This window comes from Lonchura striata, chromosome 4, assembly GCF_046129695.1.
Source record: "Lonchura striata isolate bLonStr1 chromosome 4, bLonStr1.mat, whole genome shotgun sequence".
NCBI classification, from domain to species: Eukaryota; Metazoa; Chordata; class Aves; order Passeriformes; family Estrildidae; genus Lonchura; species Lonchura striata.
In genome coordinates, this window is record NC_134606.1 from 28,796,430 (window position 1) to 28,821,452 (window position 25,023).

Here is a 25,023-nt window from a genome sequence, read left to right on the forward strand (position 1 = left end):
TGGACTTCAGGTGATTGAGAATTGAGATTACTGATTAAAAATAAGTGTAAGAAATTGACAGAGTTGTGTCAAATGAGTTTTTTAGTCTTTTCAAGGAATTAAGATCTCCCAGTCATTTTCATGTTCTCAGTAGTTTTAATGCTCTTTTCATACAGTGACAGTGTGAAGGGTTCATGGTTTATTTGGCTCAGGAGGATACCAAGAGTTTTTCAAACAAGGTTCCAGTGAAATCACCTTCTAGATTTAGCAAGAGTGGCCTGAGATTTTCTAATGAAATGGTTTTTTAGCACACTAACTAACACACTAACTCTCTTGAACTTATTGTTTGGTAGAATATTTGAATACATTCCACTATTTCTAGGGATAGATATAACATCTGAAAGACACATTGCAAATATAACTGAAGAGAGAATAATGGCATATTTAATGTTTTAACTGCTAGGTGCTCAGATGTCAACTGAGTAACATCTGACATTACAATAATACCACCTAAAAATTCTCTGCCCAAAAAAAGGAGATATTTTTGTATACATTCTTGGGGCCTCAGCTTTCTATTTCATGGTGGTGTTTTATTATAAAATGCACAAAACTTTCTAGTGCTACAGCAAGATCTCCAAAGAAATGAATAGTTCTTCTTTCTGAGTCTTCAGCACAGCTGTGTGTAAGTAACTAATGTAGCATAGAGTGTACTTGGAATTCTAGAGGAAAAAAAGGGAAGTCTGTGCTCATTAATTTAACATTACCTATCCTGTGCACTGCAGTGTGCACTTTCAAGAAATACACAATCACTGATTTGAGGACTGTGTCGTGAATCAGAATATCAATTTAGAGCTGCACAGTTAATGCTCTGGGATTTAAATTCGTATTAATTGTATCGGCATATTGCATTAATATTATTTTCTGCAAAGATGGCTTTGCGTGTGCATAATGAAATCTGAAAAGTGTATGCGCATAAACGTATAAGAAAGAAGTCTTCATAGTTTGGGTCGTTTTTTGGCGGAGATTTTTTGGTGTTTTGTCCTGTCTTGTTTTACAGTCTTGATCCTGAATTGCACGGCACGCAACCGGGAGCAGCGGTGAAGCTGTGAGCCCGGGCAGGGCAGAGCCCACGGGCGGGCAGAGCCCACGGGCGGGGCAGGCAGAGCCCACGGGCGGGCAGGCAGAGCCCACGGGCGGGCAGGCAGAGCCCACGGGCGGGCAGAGCCCAAGGGTGGGGCAGAGACCACGGACAGGGCAGAGCCCACGGACAGGGCAGAGCCCACGGGCGGGCAGGGCAGAGCCCACGGACAGGGCAGAGCCCACGGGCAGGCAGGGCAGAGCCCACGGGCGGGCAGGGCAGAGCCCCCGGGCGGGCAGGGCAGAGCCCACGGGCGGGGCAGAGCCCCCGGGCGGGCAGGGCACAGCCCACGGGCGGGGCAGAGCCCCCGGGCGGGCAGGGCAGAGCCCACGGGCGGGCAGAGCCCCCGGGCGCGCATAGCCCCAGCGCTGCCCGCAGCACCCGCGCAGAGCCGAGCGCGACCTGGCCCCGCGGTCCCCGCAGAACTACATTTCCCAGGCGGCGCCGCGCCGCGGGGCGCTGCGATTGGCCGGGCGCGGGCCGGCTCAGCGTGGCGGTGCGGCAGGTGCTGCCGGCGGGGGCGGAACATGGCGCTGGGTGCCGGGGCAGCGCGGCGGCTGCCGCACCTGCCGGCCGGGGGCTGCGTCCCCCTGCTGCTGCTGCTCCTGCTCCTCCTCTGCGGACAGCTCGGGGGAGGACAGAAAAAGAAGGAGGTAGAGACGTTCGCTTCTTTGGCCATCGCGCCCGGCCAGGGGTGCCCTGTCGCGCTGCCTCCCTCTCCGCAGTCCCCGCGTCCCCGTCCGCCCGGCGCCCCCGTCCGGCCCCCCGCGCTCCGCCGGCCCCTCTCCCTCGCCGGCCCCGAGCGGGGCGCCGGCGGGGCGGGAGGCGCCGGGCAGGCGGTGCCCCTGCCTGCTCGGGAGGTGATGCCGGCGGCGGCGGCGTCTCCAGGGCAGCGGCAGCGGCGGGAGCAGCGGCGGGATGGCGGTGCCCGGCCGCTGCCCGTGCCCAGGCCGCTGCCGTGGGCCCTGAAATGAAATGGCAGGTTCTGAGCACAGAGGGGCACGGGCCCCCCGCGCCGGGCGCGGCTGGGCCGCCTCTGCGGTGGGCCAGGGGGCTGGCAGCAGAGCGGGGCGAGGAGCCCGGGCGATGGAAGTTAGACCCCTGCTTGTGGTGCCAACGGAGCGGAATGCCCAGCGTTAATAACCAGCATGAAAGTGATGGCAGCAGGTGTGTGTGAGTGCAGGTGTAGGTGATGGTACTCTCTGGGTAAGAGAGATGTGGAGGAAGGAGCAGTTTTAATTCAGGTTCATATCAACAGCTTATCTTCACCAACTCTTGTGTTTAAATAGGGAAGTGTGCAAAAATGTGTGGTGTACATACTTGCCTTTTCCAGATTTCAATGCTGCTAGAGCTCCCTACACTTCTCTTCCTAGGTTGCCCTAGATTTCAGGCTAGGCTTTTGCACACTATGTGCTAGGCCACCCAGTAGTGTCTCTTTACAGTGTCACTATAACTGCAGTTATGGAAGGAGTTAGCTTTTAACCAAACTGTAGAGTGGTTTTATTTTTTGTTTTGTTTTGTGGGGGTTTTTTTTGGTTTTTTTTTTTTTTTTGGACATCTGTTGGTATTGCGGGGAGGACTCATAAAGTCATTTCCACCTCTTCCAGGCTCATACAAGTGATCCAGACACCTCCAGTCATTCAGACTTTATGCATACTTTTCTATGTAGTCAACACTTAAAAAGATAAATTGGTGGAGGAAAAGGAAGGAACAGTTTTTATAGCTGATTCTTTCTCTGAACTAGCAGCTTAGATAAAGAGAGTGATGGTCAAAATTTTTGTGTTTTGCTTGTTTTGTTTTTCTTTAACTATGTAGGTTATTAAGGCTTATAGGCCAAAGATGTAAAACAACAGGGATGTCTTACCACTTGTGTCCAGTGACAAGAAGGAAGGAATGGCTTAAATCTACTTCAGAGGGAGTTCAGATGTGATATTAGGGAAGAGACCCTAACTGAGAGAGTGGTTAGGCACACGAGGTACCCAGGGAAGTGGTCATTGCCTCAAGCATGTAGGTGTTCAGGAGACGTATGGACATGTTTTTGTGCATATGGTTTGACTTTTAGATTGCCCTGTGTGGAGTTGGGAGTTGGACTCAATGTCCTTTCCAACTCAAAATATTCTATGTTTTACTAAGCCAAAGTTAATATGTAAAATTCTTATTTAAGTATCTAAATAATGGTGTGACTCTGGTCTTACCAAGATAAGTAATCTGATCACTGAAATAAATGCCTTGGGTGTCATGGTGAAAAATTAATACCTTCATTCTAGGCATTCATTGCCTTTTCCACTTTTTCTGGAATGAGTAAGCAGTCAACGTGTTGCCCTTCTGCTACTATAATTAACTTATTTTCAAAACTTTAACTTATTAGGTTTTCTTAATAAAATGTGTTTAATGTTTGACACTTGATTCTCTCTTGCTGCGATGTGCTGGCACTGCAACTTTTGTTGACACTTTCATGTGGAGTACCAGCTGTGCTACCAAGATAGCTGAAATAATCTTTCTTTTAAGTGAAATCCTTTTCCTAACAAGTAAATAACAGCAAATTAAAATGGATATGTACAACTACATTTTAGAAAGTTTCCCAGTCCTACTGTGGAGGTGGTACATAAAAGGATGGAAATGCTTGTTTGTTTGTCCATTTGTTTGGTATTACAGTTGAAGCAGGTATTTCTCCTCTGTAAAACTTGTTATTCAGTGTTTTCCTTTTTAACTGATTTAAGCTAACACATCTCAGTCTTCTGGATCTTTTTGCTGTCATTTTTCATTCCTGTTTAATATTTTGCTTTTAACACAATGGACTGCTCATACAGACAAACCCTTGGCTTTATGTAGACATAGCGTATCTATGACTCCATCTTTACAGAAACTATTAGAGTATTGTAAGTTCTTGCTTGACTTGAAATGCAAGCTTAAAATAAAGTGTAACTTGTTTTTTTCCCGGGGTTTTATACATTGTATGGTTCTGTGTAGCATATGTTAGGGCTAAAATCTGACTCTTCTTGCCCTATAACCTTCGTGTCCAAAGCTGTAATAGTTTACGTAATATATATATATATATATAATGAGGAAAACATCTGTATGTGAGAAATGAAACTTGAACTTACAGTAAGTAGTTTGGAAATAATGTTTTAAAACTGTTCTTAGGAAAATTTTGTGAATTGAAAGAGTGCAGGATCTCGTGCTGTGGGATGTTACTGTTCACACCACTGTCCATAAGCACAGTGGTAACAGGTAAAGGTGATGGAAGTTAAATGTGTAGAGTGAACTGAAGATGTTTTATAAAAGACTGGTAAGATTGACAGCTTTTTTCTGGAAGTTGGAGAAATGGTTGAACACACACTGAATTGTTTCAAAGTGAACACTGCAAGAGAAAAGCTAATGTAGTGGGGTTAAAATGTGTATCAAGTGAGATAAAATCAACTCATATCTCAGTTTCCTGTTTTCTCTGCGCTTTGTGTGTGTTTTTGTTTGGTTGTCCAGAAAGAGAGGTAAAGGACTAGAGAGAAGAAACTCTTAAACAAATTTTTTATAAAAAACTTGATTACTTGAAAAGTACTTCAAATTTACAAGAACTTGAGATGTTGGAGATTAATCTTAAGGAAGGAAAATATTCTTGGTGAAGACAATGATTTTATTTTTTTTATTAATTTATCTTTTTAAGTGTTGACTACATAGAAAAATATGCATAAAGTCTGAATAATTGGAGGTGTCTGGATCAGTTGTATGAGCCTGAAAGAGGTGGCGATGACTTGGCAGGAAGAAGAGGACTGAGTTAAGATATTAGATGTTTCTGAAGGACTTGATGCTAGCAGTGAAAATAACCAGGGAAACTGGGAAACATTGTTATAAATTTCTATGTTGATTGTGAAATACTACATTAAAGCTGTATTTAAAATATATGCAAGTTCTTAAATTGCTAAAACACATCATCCTATATAGTAAAATATTCTTAATTATAACTAAAGAAACTGTCTTCTCTGCCAGATTATTGAGAAGTGCCAAGGTAGGTTTTAAATTTGATTAAATCTGCAAGAATTTAAAGAGCTGTTTGGAAATACATTTGAATTAGATTATTAGTCACCTGGTTTCATGGAAGCTATTTTTAGAATGACTTAATGAATTTATAAACACAAAACATTCCTGTTGTTTTGCTTTATTCTTGCTATACGTTTTCCATATTATGGACATTCCTGACAGCCTTCATAAATGAGGAGATAAATAGAAAATTGGAATGTCTAATTTGAAAATGAGATGAAGAACAACACTGCAGCTTTCCCCCATAGCTCACACTTAGAAGCTAATTAGATTTGAAAAACCTGCTTTTTATTTGGGTGCTAAAGAGTACCTTTTAATATTAAAAATGAAGTAAAAAAAAATCTTGTTCGTGAAGTAGCAGCAAGACACTGGAGAAGGACTGTTCTCTTGGACACTGTATGCATAATAAGACAAATAATAATTGACTCTTTTCACAGCATTTGAGATAATTGTATTAATGTACAGGCATTTTCCGTTCCCAGTCCTTGCAATGCTTTTTATATATGTTATACAAATTTGAGGTTGGTTAAACAATTAAAAAATTAAAGGCATCAGAGTAATTAACTTTGAAATATACTACTTGGCTTTCTGTTATAGATTTTTTTGTGACTGAAACACATAGAGAACATTGTCTTTGAAATACTAAAAGCATTTCTCATAGAAGATAATGTTTATTTTTGAGCTTTCATGTGGGTGGCTTAGAAGCTTAGTTAAACCACTGATAGGCAATTGGAGTAACTGTTTTTCTGCAGGTAGTTTGTCATTACTGCTAAATCTGACACAGGGAAGAGATCTGTTTAGATATAAGCTTTCTTCAGGTGGAAGTATTTTGTTGGGCTTGAGTCTACTAAAAAAGATGCTGAACTCATATAAAAATATTGTAAGGCAAGCTTCTGTGATATCTTAGTTTGCCCTGATTAGTTTTAAAGGATTTCAAGACACATATATTTATAATAGTTCTTTTCCTTTTTCTCCCTGTGTCATTTCCCCAGCTGAGTGTAGAAGCTATGGCAGTTGTAAGAAATTGTGGGAGATAGAGTTGGAAGGCCAATCTAATTGATACTTTATCCCAAAGCTCAGCCATACTTTTATTATTCTTGACAAATAAAAGTCTTTAGTGGTGTTAACTCTACAACTTCTGGCTTTTTCTTCCCCCCTAAAGATCTAACCTAAATTTCTGTGTGTTCAAGGCCTATATTTTTGCACCTGTTAATTTTTGTCCTCATCACATCCATAAAGAACAGGTTATTGTTTGTTTGATTGTTATTTTTTGAATTAAATAGAAGTAGTTGTGTATATTTTTGAGGCTTAAAGTACTAAATATGATAATTTTTCTGAGAGAATCTTCAGTCCTGATCATACTTTCCTGTTTTATTTGAAATGAACTGGGATAGATTGGCCCTATCCTGTTGTTTCTGCACCATGTGTTTTGGTTTTCCTTTAGGGTTTCATAGTGAGTCTACTGTGTTTATTTGCAGTTACTGATTATTACCATGTTGCAGCCAGAATGGCATCTTACACTTTAAAATGTCTTTCCCATCTAATTTCTGGTAGTTGTTCACCATAAAGGTAGCAATTCGCACCCATTCAGAACTAGAGCCAGCAAAACATGTTGTCCTTAGTCTTGCTCCAAAATGGAAGGAATGCTACTTAGTTTCTTACTCTATCTCTTGGTGCTGTTTTCAATGATCTGTAGCATTCTTTTCTTCTGTTCAGTGTTCTGCATGCTTATTTAATTGAAAGACATATTAGGAAACGTGGTAGAGCAAGTGGGGAAAAAGAAAACAGGAAAAAAGGTTTGTAATGAATGGAGAGTGTTTAGCATATATTCAATTTCACATATAGTTCAATAAATAAATTCTTCATTTTTCAAGATCTCTGATACTATTTAAAAAACAATGATAATTGAAACTTAAGTTTCTTCTCTTGGTCTACAGAAGTTCTGTTTAAAATTAAAATAAAGCCTTCTTCATCTTGTAATTGTAAAAATTTTGAGTTTGGTCTTCAGACTGGAACAATGCATGTTTTTGCTTTTGACACAGGATGCATGAAAGTGTTTGGCAGTTACACCAATTACAGATTTCTCATTAAAAACTTTATAAAAAATTGAGATGTGGCAAAGGTTGAATCTGTGGAGAGAAATTACTCACTGTAGATTTGCCTTCAAGCCATTTTAAAGATGTATTTTAAGTGGAGATTTTGTATGCATTTATGTAATTGGACATTTTAACTGTTGTTAGAGCAGAGAGAGGCTTTTTTAAAACAATGCTTTAAAATAAGTTGTCAGTTTGAAGTGAAATAACAGTTCTAAGCCATGCCTGAGAATATAAAATTCATTAAATGCAATTCTAAATGTTTTCCTCTACTCTGACCTAAAAAGAATGGGGACACTGTAGAGGAAAAAAAATGTTTGCAAAAATTCCTTGTTTTCTACTCATTTTGTACAACCCCATAAAGCATCTATATCCCTCTCTCCTTTATTTCCAATTAACTAAAGTTTTGCAAAAGCTTGACAAAATTGACTAGCAGATCTGGCTTTGACCAATCTGTGTAGAAAACTTCAGTGACTGCATACACTAAGTGAAATAAAGGATGCTTATAGCAGCCCAGTAGCATTTTGTGATTCGATTACTGAAAGTTTTCTGCCCCAGATGTCTCTGTTTGGCATCCTTGCTATCATAAGACAGATCAGTGGCATAATTGATCTTTTCCCCTGTTCTGTTCTATAACCATTTATACAGCACATCCTGTGCAACCACATGGAAAATACAGATTGTATCTGCTCGAGTTCTACATGCTCTGGAAAAATCAGTCAGTAAAATTAGAAAGCACTGGGTTTTTTTGATATTGGTTTGGGTCTTCAGATTTATTACCTTAATTTTTAGAAGTGTTTTCAAGGTCACATTTTATTGGCTAAGATAATGGTCAGAACTAAGGACATACCTTTACCTGGTATTTGGTTTAGGCCTTGTTTTCTTGCTCTAATAAATCTACAGATAAGAGTAGCTAAAATCACAAAAAAACTATATTTTCTTTTTATCTAATGCTATGGGGTTTTATAAAAATATATAATAATATATTTTTCATTGTTTGTATATATAAAATATAATAGCTTTTTTGGTTGTTGTTTTTGTTTTTTTACAACTTTCAATAATAAGGGATTGCCATTAACCAAATGGAAAATATTTTATAGTGAACCTGAAAGTTACATTTCAGACAGGGAAACTCATCTTTTTATGTGTGATTATCAGAAGTCCTTCATATTCTAAGGTGGATAAACAAATCTATATGTGCATTGAGTGGATTGCTTCTGACAAAATTAAAAAAAAGGATTGGAAATAATTTGGTTACAGAAAATAGTCCTGTGACATGGAAAAGATTCGTACCCTTGCTATTCCAGGCTTCTTCATGAAAACATTCTTCTTCCTGAGTGCTAAAGTAGTGGCAGAAGTTGAAGCATTTCTCTGGACAGACTGTTTTCCCACTTAATAGGATTTGCTATTAGGATTTTACTTTCTTCTGATGATTGTATCTGATAATACTGTTCTGGAATACTGCACATTCATAATCTCTTCTTAAGGAGTTGTAGTCCTTAGCCTAACTATGCCATTCCATTAATTTTTCTTATCCTTTGCTGCTGAATCTAAAGCAACTAATTTTTGTAGTTTGGATGAACTGGTCATTAAGCTTAGCAGAATTTGGCTGTGTTGCATAGAACATTTTGTATATCAAGTTCATAACAGAAGTGGTAATTACAGTTATGCAGTCCCTCTGGAATGACATTTTGAGCTCACAAAGCTGCTCAAGGTTATAGGCTGTAGCATCTGCTGCTTGAAGGATAGAAACCGTTTTCTACTCTGCTTTTACTCTGGCTTTTTCATAGTTTCAAATCACTATTGCTGTCTTCTCTACTATTAAAAAACTAGCATATTCAACTGTTTTTGTTAGCCAATTGCCTTAAAAAGGCTGATTATGACAGTCTACTGAATCTTGGATATTGGCATTTCTGTTTAGCTTTATGAGATTTCGTTGTGTATGCATTAATGTCTGAGCCATATAAATATCTCTTCAATGTAGATTTTTGAGCTTATCAAGCAAAAGTTTAGGTAATACTGTAAAATTCCCATTTATAGTTTAAGGTTAATTTATGGGTCTTTTTTTATAATTATTACTAGGCATTTTTGTCAACTTGATTGTTTTGTGAAATCTTTTGATATCTAGCCTGTTTTTCATGAAAAATAATTGACAGTTGTACAGTTAATTAATTAGCTAATTCCCTTTATATTTTCCGATTTTGAGGTCATACATACACATTCAGACTTCTTCACACATTTTGTTTCTCAGATCTTGTTAGTGGCTGGATGCATTCTGAATATAAAGTTAGGCCTTTAACTCAAGACTTTGCTGTCCACCAAGAGTCTCTTTAGTATAATGAAGTGTTATATTGCAGTGGTTTTTCTGCACTAGGCTGAGGAATATGGTTATTTTAACAATAGAGTAGGAGAGGTGTTTTTTGGTTGGTATTGCTTAAACTTTCTTCGGTAATTGTAGCTGCTTTGTCTTTGTTTGCTTTGGTGGTTCAAATTGTTGCTTAAAATACTTTGTTCTTTTTACTTCTCTTACTTATCAAGTGCATATGACTATCTTCTATTTTTGGTAGTAAACTGCAGTGAAATACAAATTACATTTAATCCATAATTACTAGATTCACTGGGGTACTCATGCACTAAAAAGATGAATATTAAAATTATTTTTATTTTTAATCCTTTTAAAGTATTTTAGTGTGAATCTTTGTCTTTTTATAAAAGACATAGCTAGACATTCAGATTCTGCACTGGAGATTAATACAGGGAGTGAGAAAGCTGAGCAGACAGATTTTTTTGAGACACAGTTCCTTTCTCTACTTTGTTTTTTTCAAGGTTATCTAACAAGATAAAAAAGGTATTTGAATACTAAAAGAATACCTGTGTCTGTTTTGACTAACCCAGGTAATGCTCTTCTAGATACCCTAGGAGTTCCAGGGCTAGGACTGCATAGAGTGAAGGAATAAATTAGCTGTATCTGCATATGTTTAGATGTCTTTCCAAGGAGAGGAATTCAAGCTACAATAAGGTGAGGGAATTGTAGAGTAATTTAGTTAACAGTAGAGCACCTCATCATAGGTCACAGTAACAGCAGTCTTTGTAGTTGGTGATCTTGAACTAGGGAATACAAAGTGCAAAAGGATGTTTCTGAAATCTTGTAATTCTCCAGAATGTGGATGCTAAAGTCAAAACTGTAAAAGCTGTACTATTCAGAATATGTACTGGTAAAATATTGTGTACTTTTCAGCTACAGGAGGAGAAGGTAGTGATGATGACTGAATATACTGATTCTTCAGTGATGATTATGTACATGGTCCTTAACAATAATAACAATTAAAAAATAAAAGTAATAATATAATAACTTGGTTAGAGTAGTGTTTTTCCTTCATCACATAGTGATGTACTTAAGGTGATGTTTTTAAGGTATTATATATTCTGGTTTCTGTTCAGATCATGTGAAATTGTAAAAGTGTGCCTATTGATTATGGTTTATAGGATAGGTTTCAGGGATTTTGAGTTGTGAGACCTGAATACTTCCATGTGGTTGAAGGTGGTATCGAATACACTTCCCCTTACTTGAGTCAAACACTGAAATTTAGAAGAGTGCACAAACTCATGCAGCAATAAGTGGTTTTTGTTTTCAAGTGAATCTTTTGTGATACCTTTTACCAGGATGTCTTCCGATATCAGGTATTTTCAGATGATGCCTAGGGGAACTAATGCACTTTGCACTTTCTTTATCTGACTCTTAAGTGGGGCTACAGCTGGATCTCAAAGCCAAGTCTGGTATGTTAAAGTGTAGGGCATGTTCAGAGGCTTAGAGATCACTGAGAATTCTTTCTCTTCCATTAGTGCTATGTCTGTGCTAATTAAAAGTTGGATGTGAAGCAGAATTACTGTGTTGCAGATGCCTGTGGTTGATGAACTTGGTTAGCTTCTATCCTCAGATCTAGTCAGTGATAAACAAGATAGCCTCATGTGCAAATCTTCTGTCTGGTGTAACATTGCACATTCTTGTTACTTAAATGGAAATCCCATCACATGTTTCCTGAATATTGTTTCCTGTTTTTCCTATGTTTTGGAAAATAAAGGGAACTTGCTGAACTTCTTTGGTACAGCAGGATTTTTTTAAATCATTGGGCCGAAGGATAGAAAAAAATCTCCATGGGAAAAAAAAAAACTATGAAGCCAAGTTCAATGATCAAATGTACTCAGAAGTAAGTGTCCTTAAATCCTTCTGAAATCTGTTAGAGGGTAGAAACTAGTAAAGTTATCTGAATTCTATATTATTTTTGCATCACAATTCTAAATATTTAGCCATGATTTGTACTCTTGGTAGCTGATGGCTCAGCTCTAATGCATTTCAGTGGAAATTTTTTCCATTTTTCTGTTTTATGCCTGATTTCTACTAAAGCTTCAACTGAAATGGAAAGTGAAGGGCAGGAATTTCATAGGAACTTCAAGAATTCCAGTCCCAGGAAGTTCAGTCCAAAACTGAAGTTGTATGACTGTTGTGCCTCTTACTTGTCTGGTGGATTCAGTTAGTGACAATGTGATAGCACATGGAGTAGATGACACGGGAATTGTTATGAAAAGGACACAAATGGTGCATTCATGCTGAAGTTATTGTGTAAACATTTTCCTTCTGTTGTGGCATACTTTTTCTTCTAAGCTAGGTATGAATAGAAGCTCTTGTCTATTTTTTTTTCAAATCTCTATTAGTTATAGAGAGCAGTGCACTAATTTCTTTAGTGAACAATTTTTTAGAAGAAAAAATAAAGCTATTGATATCTGTTGGACAAACTGTAGATATTATATTTTTTTTTATTTCCTTTATGCTTTTTTGGTTTGGGGTGATACTGAAATCAGCCAGAAAATAATCTTTCTATCAGAATTTGAAGTATTTGAAATCAGGCATTCTTTATTACAGTGCTGCACACATTCACAGGATTTTTCCTCTTATTGAATGTGTATCGTGAAATTTTACAACAGGGTATTTATTCCATCATAACTGTAGTCATATGGTCACTACAACACCATAGCCACTACAACACACTTCCAAGCTAATACATAAATATCAGAATTTACACGCCTTTGCTCCTTATTGGAAGTCTTTTTATGGTCTTAGAGGATCATCTAAAGGTGGTTGTATTCACTGAGAGCCCCAAAATTTTAAGGGACTATGGCTTGAACTTCTCTTAGGGCATGCACTGTTTTGTTTTTGGTTTTTTTCTTTTACATAACTTCCACAAAACCACTTAGCTTCCTCATTTTCTGTTTATGCACTTCTTCCAGCTATGTTTACAATGTTCTATCTACCTCTACATTCTTTCACCTAATTTCCTGGTTACTATTTAAGCTCTATTTTGCAACTTCAAGGGAGCTGAACATTTTTTCCTGTAGTCTGTCAAAGACATTGCTAATTGTTTTGCACTTCAAATGCATTGTAAGCCTTTTCTTTTTTTTTTTGTTTCCTGTAAGCTGAATAAATTAGTCAGTGGAGATGTGGGGGTGTGTGCCTGTATATGCACACACATATACCTACACACATTGGTTTGCCCTGGTCTAGATGAAATAGCATTTGTCTTGGTGTTGACATGTGTGGGTTTTTGTCCTGTAACTCTAGATGCTATAATTGATCAAAATGCTTTAACCAGATTTATGGAGAATGTAGCTTTCAGAGTAAAACTTTAAACTAAAATGCCCTCATGTAAATGCATATTGGTTTGTGAGGCTGCTAACATAATGCAATTTCTTTAAAAGTAGTAGTTACCTGAAGTTCTACTTTAGTGCATAAAGGACAGACCTCATCTGATTTGACATCTTGTATTTTAGCCCACTCTGTGCACAGAAACTAAGCTTCTTTAAGTCATTCTGTGCTATGAACTTGTAACATTCACAATAGGAGTTAAATTTTCAATTAAATGTGGCATCTCAGCCTCTTCCACAGTAGAATTATGGTTAAAGCATGTCTGGGAAACTGATACAGTGTGAACAGTTGATACTAATTTGATTTCTGGGAAATTTTATGCTGCTTCACATAAAGTACCCCGAACACTTGTCTGTCTGTTCCTTTGGGTGCTTGTATCCTCTTAAGATGATCTTCGTTATTTTATTAATTCAAAAAGTTCCTGCTCTGAAGTATATCAGTTGTTTTAACCCTCTAGAGCATTGTTTGCACTCTGAACTGTCCTCTTACACTGACACAGAGGTTTGGAGAATGTCGCAGAATTCACTGGGCCACAGAGGAGTGACAAGAGAGAAGTTAATTTTGTAGCTGAATGATGATCATTTGAAAGAGGAAAGTCCTGGGTTCCCACAGCTATTTATACATTTAATCCAATAACTGTTCAGTGTAAAACATTGTAATACAATCTGTTCAAGTAGGTTTACTTGTCCACCATCTGGACGTGAGTACTGCCTGCCAAACCAGCTGGGAGGGCAATGAACGAAATCAAGGTTACTTTAAAGTAGTGAAGGTTTCTCAGGGTAACCTCTGTACACTTGCTTTCTCTGTTTAAGTAGCTGTCATCTTCTCAGTTGTGACTGTCTGTGACAGTGGAGGTGGCTGAAGAACTAAGTATAGTGCACTACACCCAGTGCTCACAGAGCCAGCCCTGGAACATAAAGGCTCTAAAATCTGCACTTTTCTTTCAGTATTCCATGCCATTTGGATATTACAAAAATGTAATATCCAAGCAAGGGGAGATTACACAAAATCTAAGTATGTTTTGTAAGTACCTGGTGGCGGACAGGAGAAGTTTGTTCAACTTTAAAATTGCCCACTCTGGTTTCCATTTCTGTTTGCTGTAGATCGAAATTCCTCAATTAACTGCTCTATGTGGATTAATCTAAGTACCTCATTACTTCTACAGATAACAAGCAAAAGAGAGTATAGCGCAAGATTATAATGATTTCATCTATAGGTTGTCAAATACCACATTATTTTACTTTGTTTTAATGAAATGATAAATGAGAGGAGAGGTACTAATGCTGATAAATTTTAGTGCAAAATTTTTTATACTGTAGATAATGTATTAGCAAGTGAGCTACACCTAGAAGCAATAAAGCATAAAGTCACCCTACTCTAGAATTCTGTTATGTTAGTATTGGAGCTTTAGCCACCTGTAGGGCACAGTACTGATGAAGATGGTCCTATCTGTGTAACAACTATTTCCCTCCTTGTCCCCTTCATAAAGTTAGGACAGATATGATGACACCTTAGGCGTGTTCATTTTACAAGAGCTTCAAGTGAGCAATGTTAGGTTGTAAATTCAAGTATATATTGCACATTCAGATGACATGTAGAATCATAGACAATAAAACTTTAATCTTTCATTGCATTTTTTTGTTCCACCATACTAAAGTGATCTAGTTATGGTTGTGTTAGTATATTTGTCTATTGGCATGTGTCTTAAGTGATTCAAAAGTCTATCTGAAGCTGTTCAGTTATAGCTACATAATTTTTTTTGAGCAATGAATGCATTGTGCTGTCATGCAGAACTCATGCTTGCTTGGCTGTGAGGGAGAAAATTACAAGTTCATTAGCTGATACAGCAACTTTGTTTTCAAAAGTAATTTGATGTCTGTACTTCTCCCAAGTGAAAATGGAACTTTTTGTGAATCTAATGAACTGTTTTGATAGTAAAAATATTCTGGAGGAAACACATTTTTACTCAAGTCTTTACACTGAATCTTGACTATACAAAAACCTTAAAATGTGTGCTTTAAAATGGGCTTAGAGAGACATTTTCAGCTGGTTTTCATCATTAGAACTACAGCAACTTTTTCTAAGAATGAAAAATGGATAGAATTGGAAATTTAATTTCATGTGGATTTTAGAAGATGATTTCAAAAGTTAAAAATACAGACTTCATGATAGTGTGAGAATGTTTTCATGAGAATGAAATGTAATTTTGGTAAGCACATAATGTTTTTATTTTTCTAATGTAGATATTAATTTCATTCCAAGTTTCCTCAGTGTGATTCATTGAGTTATTCACTATAAGGTACCTGAATTTTTAATATTCAACATAGAAAATAGTGCTGAGTATTGCTGTTTAAACAGCAATAACATATTAACGGATGAAAACTATTAGGTTTTTCATTAAAGCTTCCTGACTGTTTGTACAGTCATGATTTAATATTCCACAATGAACTTCTGCTTTGGTCTTACCAATCTCATTTTTTAAATTTAGACAAACTTTATGTGGTACTATCTATGAATAGTTTTTCCTTAAACTACTCAGAAATAGATCTAAAAATACAAAGTAATTATTTTATATTAAAAGGATTAAGTGCTTTATGTGCCACTAGAGATTTGCTACCTCCTGTTTGACCATTGAATCCATTAATTAACTTAGCAGCATGCTATGTCCTTTCTGTTCTAATGAAGTACTTACGGGGAAGGTAGTATTCTGATTAAAGGAATTCCTGCTCAGGAAAGTGTGATACTTCTGTTTCTTAATGTATGAGTAAATGGCAAGTGTGCCAGAACCTCATGTGGACGGCTGAGAGAGGTTAAAGGTTTAGTTGTTTGAAAATGCTGAGGTACTAGGCATGAAGAAGAACGCTAAAATTCATGGTTCTATCATATTTATGTGGTTATGCCTCCTGAGAAACAGAATTTGCTAGGAAACTGTGACAATAAAGTGACCAATGAATGGACGACATAATAAAACTATGGAGAGTTAATGTCAGAGGTGGCAAAGAATTTATCAGTAATCATTAGCAATCAAATGACAGTGAAATAATGTGAGGGTAGATGAAGATTTCTCTCACAATGACCGTGATGAAAAGTTTGCAGAAAGTATTAGGAGACCTAGTACTCTGAAACATACATTAAAATAGGTGCAATGGCTATAATGTATGTATTTCCTAATTTTTAAAAGTGAAGCATAGACTCAATTAATTGTGATGCCTTCAAAATGTTTTCTACTGCCTACTTTAATAGCTTTTTAAAATTGCTTGTAGAATCTCTTTACTTAAATGTTTTATCATAAGAAAAAAAAGGATGAGGATGGATTTGCATATCTTGAAAATAAAGAAGGAAAAATCAACAGTTTTAATTTGCATCCAAACTGTAGTGATTAAATAGTTGTATCATATGAACATTTCTGTGTTACAATTTGTAATTTCTGGCAAGAGAAAATGTGAATTTTCTTTAATACGAAGAAGGAGTTTTGTTAGTTTGCATGCTTTGCTTTGGACACTTCCCTTTCTGGTCTGATAGTAGGTTGTCCATTAAAGTGTCTGGATCATGTTGCTATTGTAGACCATGTCAAATGATGTATATATTTTTGATTGTCTTTGGTAATTACTCTTAGTGTCCTAAAACAGATTGACTGATATTTGGAGAAAAAAAAAATTGGAAGTGTTGACCTTGAAACCAAAGTGGGCTTTCATTAATTTCGTGTGAAGCAATGAAACAAGGTACTACTTTCTGAAGTTCTTTTAGAAGAAAGAAATTTGCTGTCTTACCTTTTCAGCTTGAGAGACAGACATTGCTAGGACTGCCCTGTTGTGGCGCGGCATGCGCTCCTCGCCGCGGCACCCCGAGCGGTGCCGTGCTGGGCGGTGAGGGAAGAGAACGGGCGGCCGCTTTCCCCCGCAAGCTCTGCAGTTTCAGTTCGTGGCGCGCAGGGACAGACGAAGGCGACACGGGACTTGGGGGGGGAACGAGATGGTTTTATTCCATGAGCCCCAAGACCCCGGCGGGCGGGGGGGCAAAGGTTTTATACAGAACTCAGGAGGACGGGTGTAGGAACAGTAACCAATGAGGGAATAGCAGGGGAGGAGTTTAGGGCAGAACTAACATCTGGAAGCTGAGGAGGGGGCTAGAATGAATGACAGGGAAGGTTCTAGGGAAAGGGGCAGGGAAAGGGGGGTTGGGGGGGGGAAACAGATATTAAACAAATATCAAATGAAAGAAAAACACACCACCGCATCTCCCTCTTTTTCTTTACAAAAAGAAGGAGAATTTTGTGGTTTAAGCAAATTAATAAAACATGCAAATAATATAAAATCATATGATAACATTGTAAATTACTTAAAGGACATGAAAGACACATTATTGCATTTATAGGGCAGGAAGAGTAGTAACAGCCTAAATTAGACACAAGACTGCACAAAACTTGCTGTTTTGCTGCTCTGAGTAACAATCTAAAATAATGTAAATAATGTAAATAATTGAAATAGAATGAAATAATTGACAGAAATTAAACTAAAAAATTTAATTAGAATGATTAAAATTACAACTATCTAATTTGAATAAAATAATTAAATGGAATTATTGGAATTAAATATAATAAAAGATCAACTAAATATAACTAATAAATTTTTAAATTTCGCAGCAATGCAGCAAGCCTGAAGCGATATAGTAGCTGAGTGATTCTTGTAGCAATAATGGTTAAACACAGCCTTTAAGTTAAAAAATATTAGAAAAGACTGAATTAATTATAATTACAACAAAACAACTTAATATAAAATCAAATTGTAACATTACATATTATTAAAAAAACATAAATTGAAAGACATTAAAAAATGATAAACTAATTGTGATTACAACATATGAAATATATAAAAACTTCATTTGGAATATATAAAATTGACTTAAATGAAAGTCCAAATTAAGGGTACAAAGTACAGCAGGATTTGTGACTTCATCTGATTTAGAATTTGCTTCGTCGCGGCGCTTGCGATGTTTAGCTTCTCAAATTCTTAAAGCAGAGTTAGCGGATAACGGCGCTTGTCTTAAAGCAGAGTCAGCAGATAGCGATGTGGTTTGTTCAATTTGAATGTCCGTTTGAGAGGTGGGCCTAATATCTTGAGTATTAATTAACTGGGATGATTTTTTTTTCTATAAAATATAACTCAACAAACAGATTATTCAAAAATAATCAAAAGCAAAAAGAGGAATTCGTAGTTAAATAAAAAGGAGTATTGGGTAGGGTACATTAAGGAATAGGATAGGGGAATCAGACAATCACTTAATTAGTGATTGCTATGATTAACAGGGGGTATCGGTAAGGGGTGGACCGGGGCGCCGCCATTTCAGGGGGAAGACAAAATGACGGATCCCCAGTCCCGGGTTTCGGCTCCATTTCCTCGGGAGAAGATCCCTCCCGACCCTCCCCCCGGAGGACGAGCCCGAAGAAGGATGGGGAATATCCAACCCCGCCTCCCCACAATAGGGACTAGCCTCGTGCAGGGACGGTGCAGGGCTATTGGGAGAGAAATGGGACTGGCGGGAAGCCAGGGGCGGAAAAGAAGGGTCAAGGCGGGAAATGGGTCCCGAGCGGCGTGGCCAGCGCCATCTTGGGAGGGGGTGCCGGGTACACTGCACTTGGCCTGAGCAGTGTCCGGCAGGGCACTTGGGGCGGCTCGGCCACAGCAATCCCCAAGGGAGGATAGGAAAGGGTTTTAGGAAAGTCCGAGGGGATGGGGATATAGGGAGCTTCACAGAAGCAAAAAGGGGAAATTTATAGGAGGGGGGGGGGGGCCGCCCGACGCAGCTGGATGTCGGCGCAATGCGTGGGTGTAAAGGGCCCCTTTTAACAACGCTCCTATAGCTAACGTGTCGCCCTCTTAGCTGATCCCTACTGGTGTCTTTTCTACCCCCTCCGTCCAGCCCAGAATGGGGAGGGGAGGATAGAGAAGACAACTTTTTCGAGGAGAAGAAAAAGCGATCTAATCTAGGTCCCCACAGAAGACTAGGCGAAGGATAGCACTCAGTGCTAGCTTCCCCCAGAAAAAGAAAACCCACCCGCTTGCCAGGGACATGCAAGGCTACAGCCCCAGTCTGGGCGCAGACGGGGGTCAAAACGCAAGAAAAAAAAAAGGTGGCAGACCCAGCCGCCCGTCGGGGCGACCCCCACCCCGTGTAGCCCACCTTACCTTGCAGGCTCGGACGGAGATGGCTTGAATCTTCTCTTCGACTCGATGGAAAAGTCGCGCTAAAAACTGGGGATGTTCCTTCCCGGTTTTGGCCCTTCCGGAAGCCTGGGTGTTCCCGTTAAACCAAGACTCGTCCCCGAAGCCTTGGTTTCGGCCACTATCAGCCTCCGGTGGTCTCGCTGCAGATGCTGACCGAGGAACGAACCTCTTCTCGGTCAGCCCCTCTTCAGGCTCCCCCGAGCCGCTGCCAAAACCGCCCTCTGTGTCCTCGGGTAAGTCTGCCCGCCAAAAAGCTCTGCAGCCCGGCTGCCCGTGCAGCGCGGCTGCTCCCGGGCGGGAAGATGGCGAGAACAAAGAGGTCCCGGAGCCTCAATCTTTTTCGCTCGGCGCTCAGCTCCTCATAGCATCCGGCAGAGCTTTTACGGCCGTAGATGTTCTTCTTCCCTCCTTCTTCTTCTGTGAGGCGGGCGCCCCCACAAATTTGCCCGTTTTTTTTACAAGACGAAGGAGGGAACCATCCTCTGCTACCATATGTTGTGGCGCGGCATGCGCTCCGAGCCGCGGCACTCCGAGCCGTGCCAGGCTGGGCGGTGAGGGAAGAGAACGGGCGGCCGCTTTCCCCCGCAAGCTCTGCAGTTTCAGTTCGTGGCGCGCAGGGACAGACGAAGGCGACACGGGACTTGGGGGGGGAACGAGATGGTTTTATTCCATGAGCCCCAAGACCCCGGCGGGCGGGGGGGCAAAGGTTTTATACAGAACTCAGGAGGACGGGTGTAGGAACAGTAACCAATGAGGGAATAGCAGGGGAGGAGTTTAGGGCAGAACTAACATCTGGAAGCTGAGGAGGGGGCTAGAATGAATGACAGGGAAGGTTCTAGGGAAAGGGGCAGGGAAAGGGGGGTTGGGGGGGGGGAAACAGATATTAAACAAATATCAAATGAAAGAAAAACACACCACCGCACTGCCCCTAATGCTGGAGTCATCTGCAGGCTTTAGGTATTTGAATTCAATTGTTAGATATATGACTGGTTTCCTGTGTAACTTCTTTAGTTGCTTGTCCATTTTATAAACTGTAAAGGTTGGTACTTCTCTTTTTTCTTGCTTTTTCCATTTGATAGCAAAGAAAGGGGTATACATTGCATTTTCTTGTTTTTTTTTTTCTCTTTTTTGTTGTTATTTTCAAGGTATGGCAACACAAATTCTTTTCAATTCTTGGAAAAAGTGGTCTTTATGTGCTCTGTGCCTTTCTTAGTAGCAAATAATGTGTCAAGTTTAGTAAATTTAATTTTGGAAAAAAGTTCTGTAAGTGCTCATGATAGGCAAAAGTCTGTTAGACTTAAAATTATTTATGAAATGTAGTTCTGTATGTTATGACTTTTTTTTCTAAAAGCAGAACAAACTGAATGGATAATAGAAGTCCATCAAATATTTATGATTTCACATGGTCCAAAAAACCCCAGTTTCCCTGGTGTCTTTTGAAACTTTGACAATGCCAGCATGATATGGTCTTGAAAAAGTGTGGATGCAAGGGTGCATATTTTTCTAATTTTATACAAATCTAGCCATAATGCTCAAAAAGAAAAAGCATAATAGTAGATCTGTCTCTTATAATCTTGTATCCTTCCTCTGATAGGGATTCTGCAAATTTTTGACATTTTTAGTCATCTTCTAATACAGTTTTTATTGCCTTCCCCACCTGTTTTTATTTTTTGTTTTCAAGGTATAACTTGTTTTCCAAACCCTCTGGGTTTTTATAAAATGCAGATTCACCAGCTGCAAACTCAAGTTGGTACAGTAAAAGTTACTTCTGTTTTTCCTGTGACTACATTCATATTCTATTTAACCTAAAAGTCTCATTTCCTTCCTGTAACCCAGATGGTCAGGTTTTTTTTGTTTGTGTATGGATTGATTCTTATTATTCCATTTTTTAGCTTAGCTTTTTCTGTTTTCTCTAGAAATAGAATATTCACATATATTGATTGCAAACTTAAAGTCTGCTCAATTCAGAGAGCAGGCTTCATCCTGGAACATTTGTGGCTGCTCTGGGGAAAGTTATCCATGTATTTTCTGCCAAAAATTGTTCTCTAGTCTGTTCATAGTCAAATTTCAGGCTGCCTACACTCATTTCCTCTATTAGACTGTATGTCTCTTGCCTTCAGTGTAATACTGCATTCTTTTTCTTTCAGTCTGTTTATTCATGTTGCAACTCCCAGTGAGTCTACTTTTTCCTCATATAATGGTTTTCCTTTGTATGTTCTTTGTCATCATACTTCTGACTTCGTGTCACACTTCTGTGATTATCTAGATATTTTTCCTTATAACCTTTAGTTGCATCTTTTCTACAATTTTTACAACATTCTTCTCAAGAATTTTGGTATTTTTAAATTTTCCCCTCCTTTTGATATTCTACTCTTCTTGGTATGTACAGATGGATTTTAAAAGTATTCCCACAATCTGGTTTTTGTCTGTTGTTCTAAGATAGATTGTCAGATTTTGCTATCCTCTATGGAGAGAGATGAATGAAATGCAAAAGTAGGTTGAGTGAAATTTTGATGTCTCTGAAGAAATTTGTATTTGTTAGAAAATTTTCTTTCGTTATTTCCCATAAAACCCTCTGGATTTCTATGGAGTGGGAGAGGAAAGCACACCTGTAATCATAATAATATCTGCAGACAATTGTGGAAAGGAATCAAGGGTTTGATTTCATTATTTGGTACTCATCTTTTCTCTTACCTTCTGATCTGTGTGATTTATTCTAAAATCAGAGACCACGTGCACATTTAGTGCTGGTATTTATACAAATATATCCTGTCAGTATCCAAATGAGCTCAGTTGACCACATTCAAGGAAGACTAGATCATACTATTTTCTTCTTCCTCCTAGTTGCCATCAGCCTATTTCAGCCACTATTCAAGTTCCTCCCCATTTCTGAGTTGACTGAGTGCTGTATTTGTTCTTAATTTAGTTATTTACCTTTAAGCTTTCCTTCCAGGTCTATGCACCTTGCAAGTAAAGATTTAAATTTAGGAATTCCTTTTTTTAATTTTTTTTTTTTGGCTTTTAACTTTTTAAACTTGCACTTGAATCAATCATTCATTTGTTTCCAGGTTGATAAATCATTGTTTTAGAAAGTTGTCTTGTAACTCACACTGCAGAAGGAAATACTCGGTGAGTATTTCATGTGATTCAGGTTTTCTCTGTGGAAATTCCTACTCATACTGTTCTGATTGTTAGTGTATACTAACAATTAGAATTGTTAAGTGTCATATGCTCTTCTTGTGTTTCTAAACACTGCAAAGTAACAAAAGAATAAATCCTTCAGATAAGATACTAAAGGACTTTCAGTTTTACAGATATTCAACACAGATTGTTATTCTGTTGGACCTGACTTTACTTATCATGGCATAAAATGTAGTAGTTCTCAGAGACTCAGTGTGATTCGTTTTGTCTGTGACCTCCTTTTGTCTTTGAGATGAAATAAGTTCCTTGCTTTTGGCTGAAGGTCTTCACTTGACTTGTAGGTTTTGATTTTGCATTTCTTCCCTGAAAATTCAAGCTAGGCTGTATGAATTAGCTCTATAAATTCTTTTTACTTTGCTACACTAGGAGAGGAAAAATGGGATGACGTGGTGTGAAATGCTATCACAACAAGTATGTTCTATTTCAAATGCTTTTATTTTTTCTGTTTCAGTCCTTATTGCAGTTCCCTGAAATACATAAGGCTAGTAATGGATTCTGATCTCATCATGACCACTCTTTGCTCTAATATATAAAAGGGATGATTCTTATTCATTAAGCTCTAATTGTTGCCTCTCTTATTATCCATCTATTGACAGGAGCCGTCATGGAAGGGATTTTTGTCCTGTTGCTGTGTTCTGTTGCATGAAAATGGTTCCAATGATATCTCTTCCCAGAATAGGAAACCGTGTGCCATATTGTGATAATCAGAAGACATATTTTCTTTTTTAATTTCTTTTCTGAGCAGTGGTTTAAAATTACTTTGTGCTTTGAATATTTTATAACATCTGATCATCTAGGATCTCAATATAAGATGGGTTAGAATGGCTTAACTAATTCAGACTGAGTTCACCAGATCCAGTATTTTTTTTTTTTCTAACAACATCTGCAAACTGGTACCCAGAGAGGGGAAGTGTTACTGCCTCACCAACCTGCAATCTTCCACCCTTCCACTGTTTTCAGCTCTGGTTTTCTTGAGCCTTATGTTTTTCACAAATTGATCTCTCCATGAGGAATGCTCAGTTGTTGAGTAGTTTGTCAATCCTAGGTCTTGCGTGTCTCTTTCCATGCTTTACAGAATGATGCTGTTAAGGAATCTACATCTGCAGTTGCAGCTGCATCGAGAGAGGATTGACAAGTCTTATGGCTCATGCCTTGTCATTTTATTAATCTTCATCTTTGCCAAGTATTTTGCTGTCAAAGAAAGTGAATGCTTTTCATCTCCCCTACTATCTAGTGTAGTGTTGCCCATTTCACATACATCTGAATTTACTGAATAGAGTTACTATTCAAAAGACTTCACAGCTACCTTGCTTCGTAGTTAATTTGTTCTTTTACAAGAACTGCTTCTGGCCTGAAGTAGATTTTTTTCTGTCTCTTAGCCATGAATATTGAATGAAGTGAAGCTGCCAAATCATTTATATTCAAACTTATTATGTAATCAGACCTATATTTTGCCATGCACAAATTGGATTGCAATGATGTTTTTCCCATCTCCATGGAGGGAGTTTGTTACATCTTAATCAGTGTAGTATGGAAACATGTTCTTCACAGTGTGTCAGCATTCTTAAGTAAGTAAAAGTCAGTTCTCCTTTTCCCACTGTATACTGCATTAAGACTCTACCAAATATTGGCTTCTCTACTGCAGCTGCTTAAGAGCCCATTCTCTTAATGAAGCACATACTTCTTTAATGATAATTGGGTTGATATCTGGACCTTTTACTGATGATGGTCTTAGACAATGAATGCAGTTTCAGCTTTCTGGGACTGAGAGTAATTAAGGAACATTGACCTAGGAGTAAATCTGTGGTTGTTTGACCTTTGAATTGGACATTACCCATTTGACTTAGAAGAGATTTAAATTTGTAGAACTGGACTTCTATGTTACTATTATGATAAACACATTTGGTTCTTCCTGTGCACACAAAAAGATTATATGGCATATCGTACTTAATCAGTTTTTAAATCATTTAAGTTTTATATTTTACGTGCTTTGAGTAGGGATTCTTCCCTTCTATGGATAACTGTCAATCTGCAAATCATGCGGTTTCTGAATTGGTGAAAGATCAGAACTCTTCATTTTTTCCTTAAGTTTTTTTCTAAGAAACATAAGGAATGTTATTCATAATCTAGTAGTTTGCATAATGAAGTGACAGAGACAGCCAGAAGGTGCAGGAAGAAGAAAATTTTCAGTGGAAATTTTTGGGAAAAAATAATTAATAATGAAGAGGATGTCTGTGGAAGTTGCAGAATCTCCATCCTTGTAGACTTTAAAAACTCTACTGGACAATGCCCTCAGCAGCCCATGGAAACTCCTGAATTTAACCATGATTTGAGGTGACCGTTGAATGGAATGACCTCTACAACATTTAAAATTGTAGAAACAGTAAGTATCAAGAATGTATGATTTTTAAAACCATTTTAATTGAAACTATATTACATTTTTATAAAAGGAATGGTGCTGCAGTGAATATTCATTAGGTCTTGAAGTAACTGATAAGAGATGCTCATTTCACTTGACTGTTTTGAATGAGATGATTCTAGAAGTCTTTTTTCAGTCTAATATATTGGTCATCTTACATCAGATATTTGGAGAGAGACAAGTAGGTTTATGCATGACATGGGTTATTTCTTGTGATTAAAAACTAATGGTGC

General features: G+C 38.3%; 1 protein-coding gene across 2 annotated transcripts in view; it reads left to right on the forward strand.

Annotated features, from left to right (window-relative positions):
• Positions 1 to 1,601: 1,601 nt before the first annotated feature.
• Positions 1,602 to 25,023, forward strand: part of TUSC3 (tumor suppressor candidate 3) — a 117,087-nt gene continuing 93,665 nt past the window's right edge. For both annotated transcript variants that reach the window (XM_021534976.1, XM_021535059.1), the window contains exon 1: positions 1,602 to 1,770. In XM_021534976.1, coding sequence (XP_021390651.1) covers positions 1,645 to 1,770 — 126 coding nt within the window. In that variant the 5' untranslated portion in view covers positions 1,602 to 1,644. The remainder of the gene's footprint in view (positions 1,771 to 25,023) is intronic.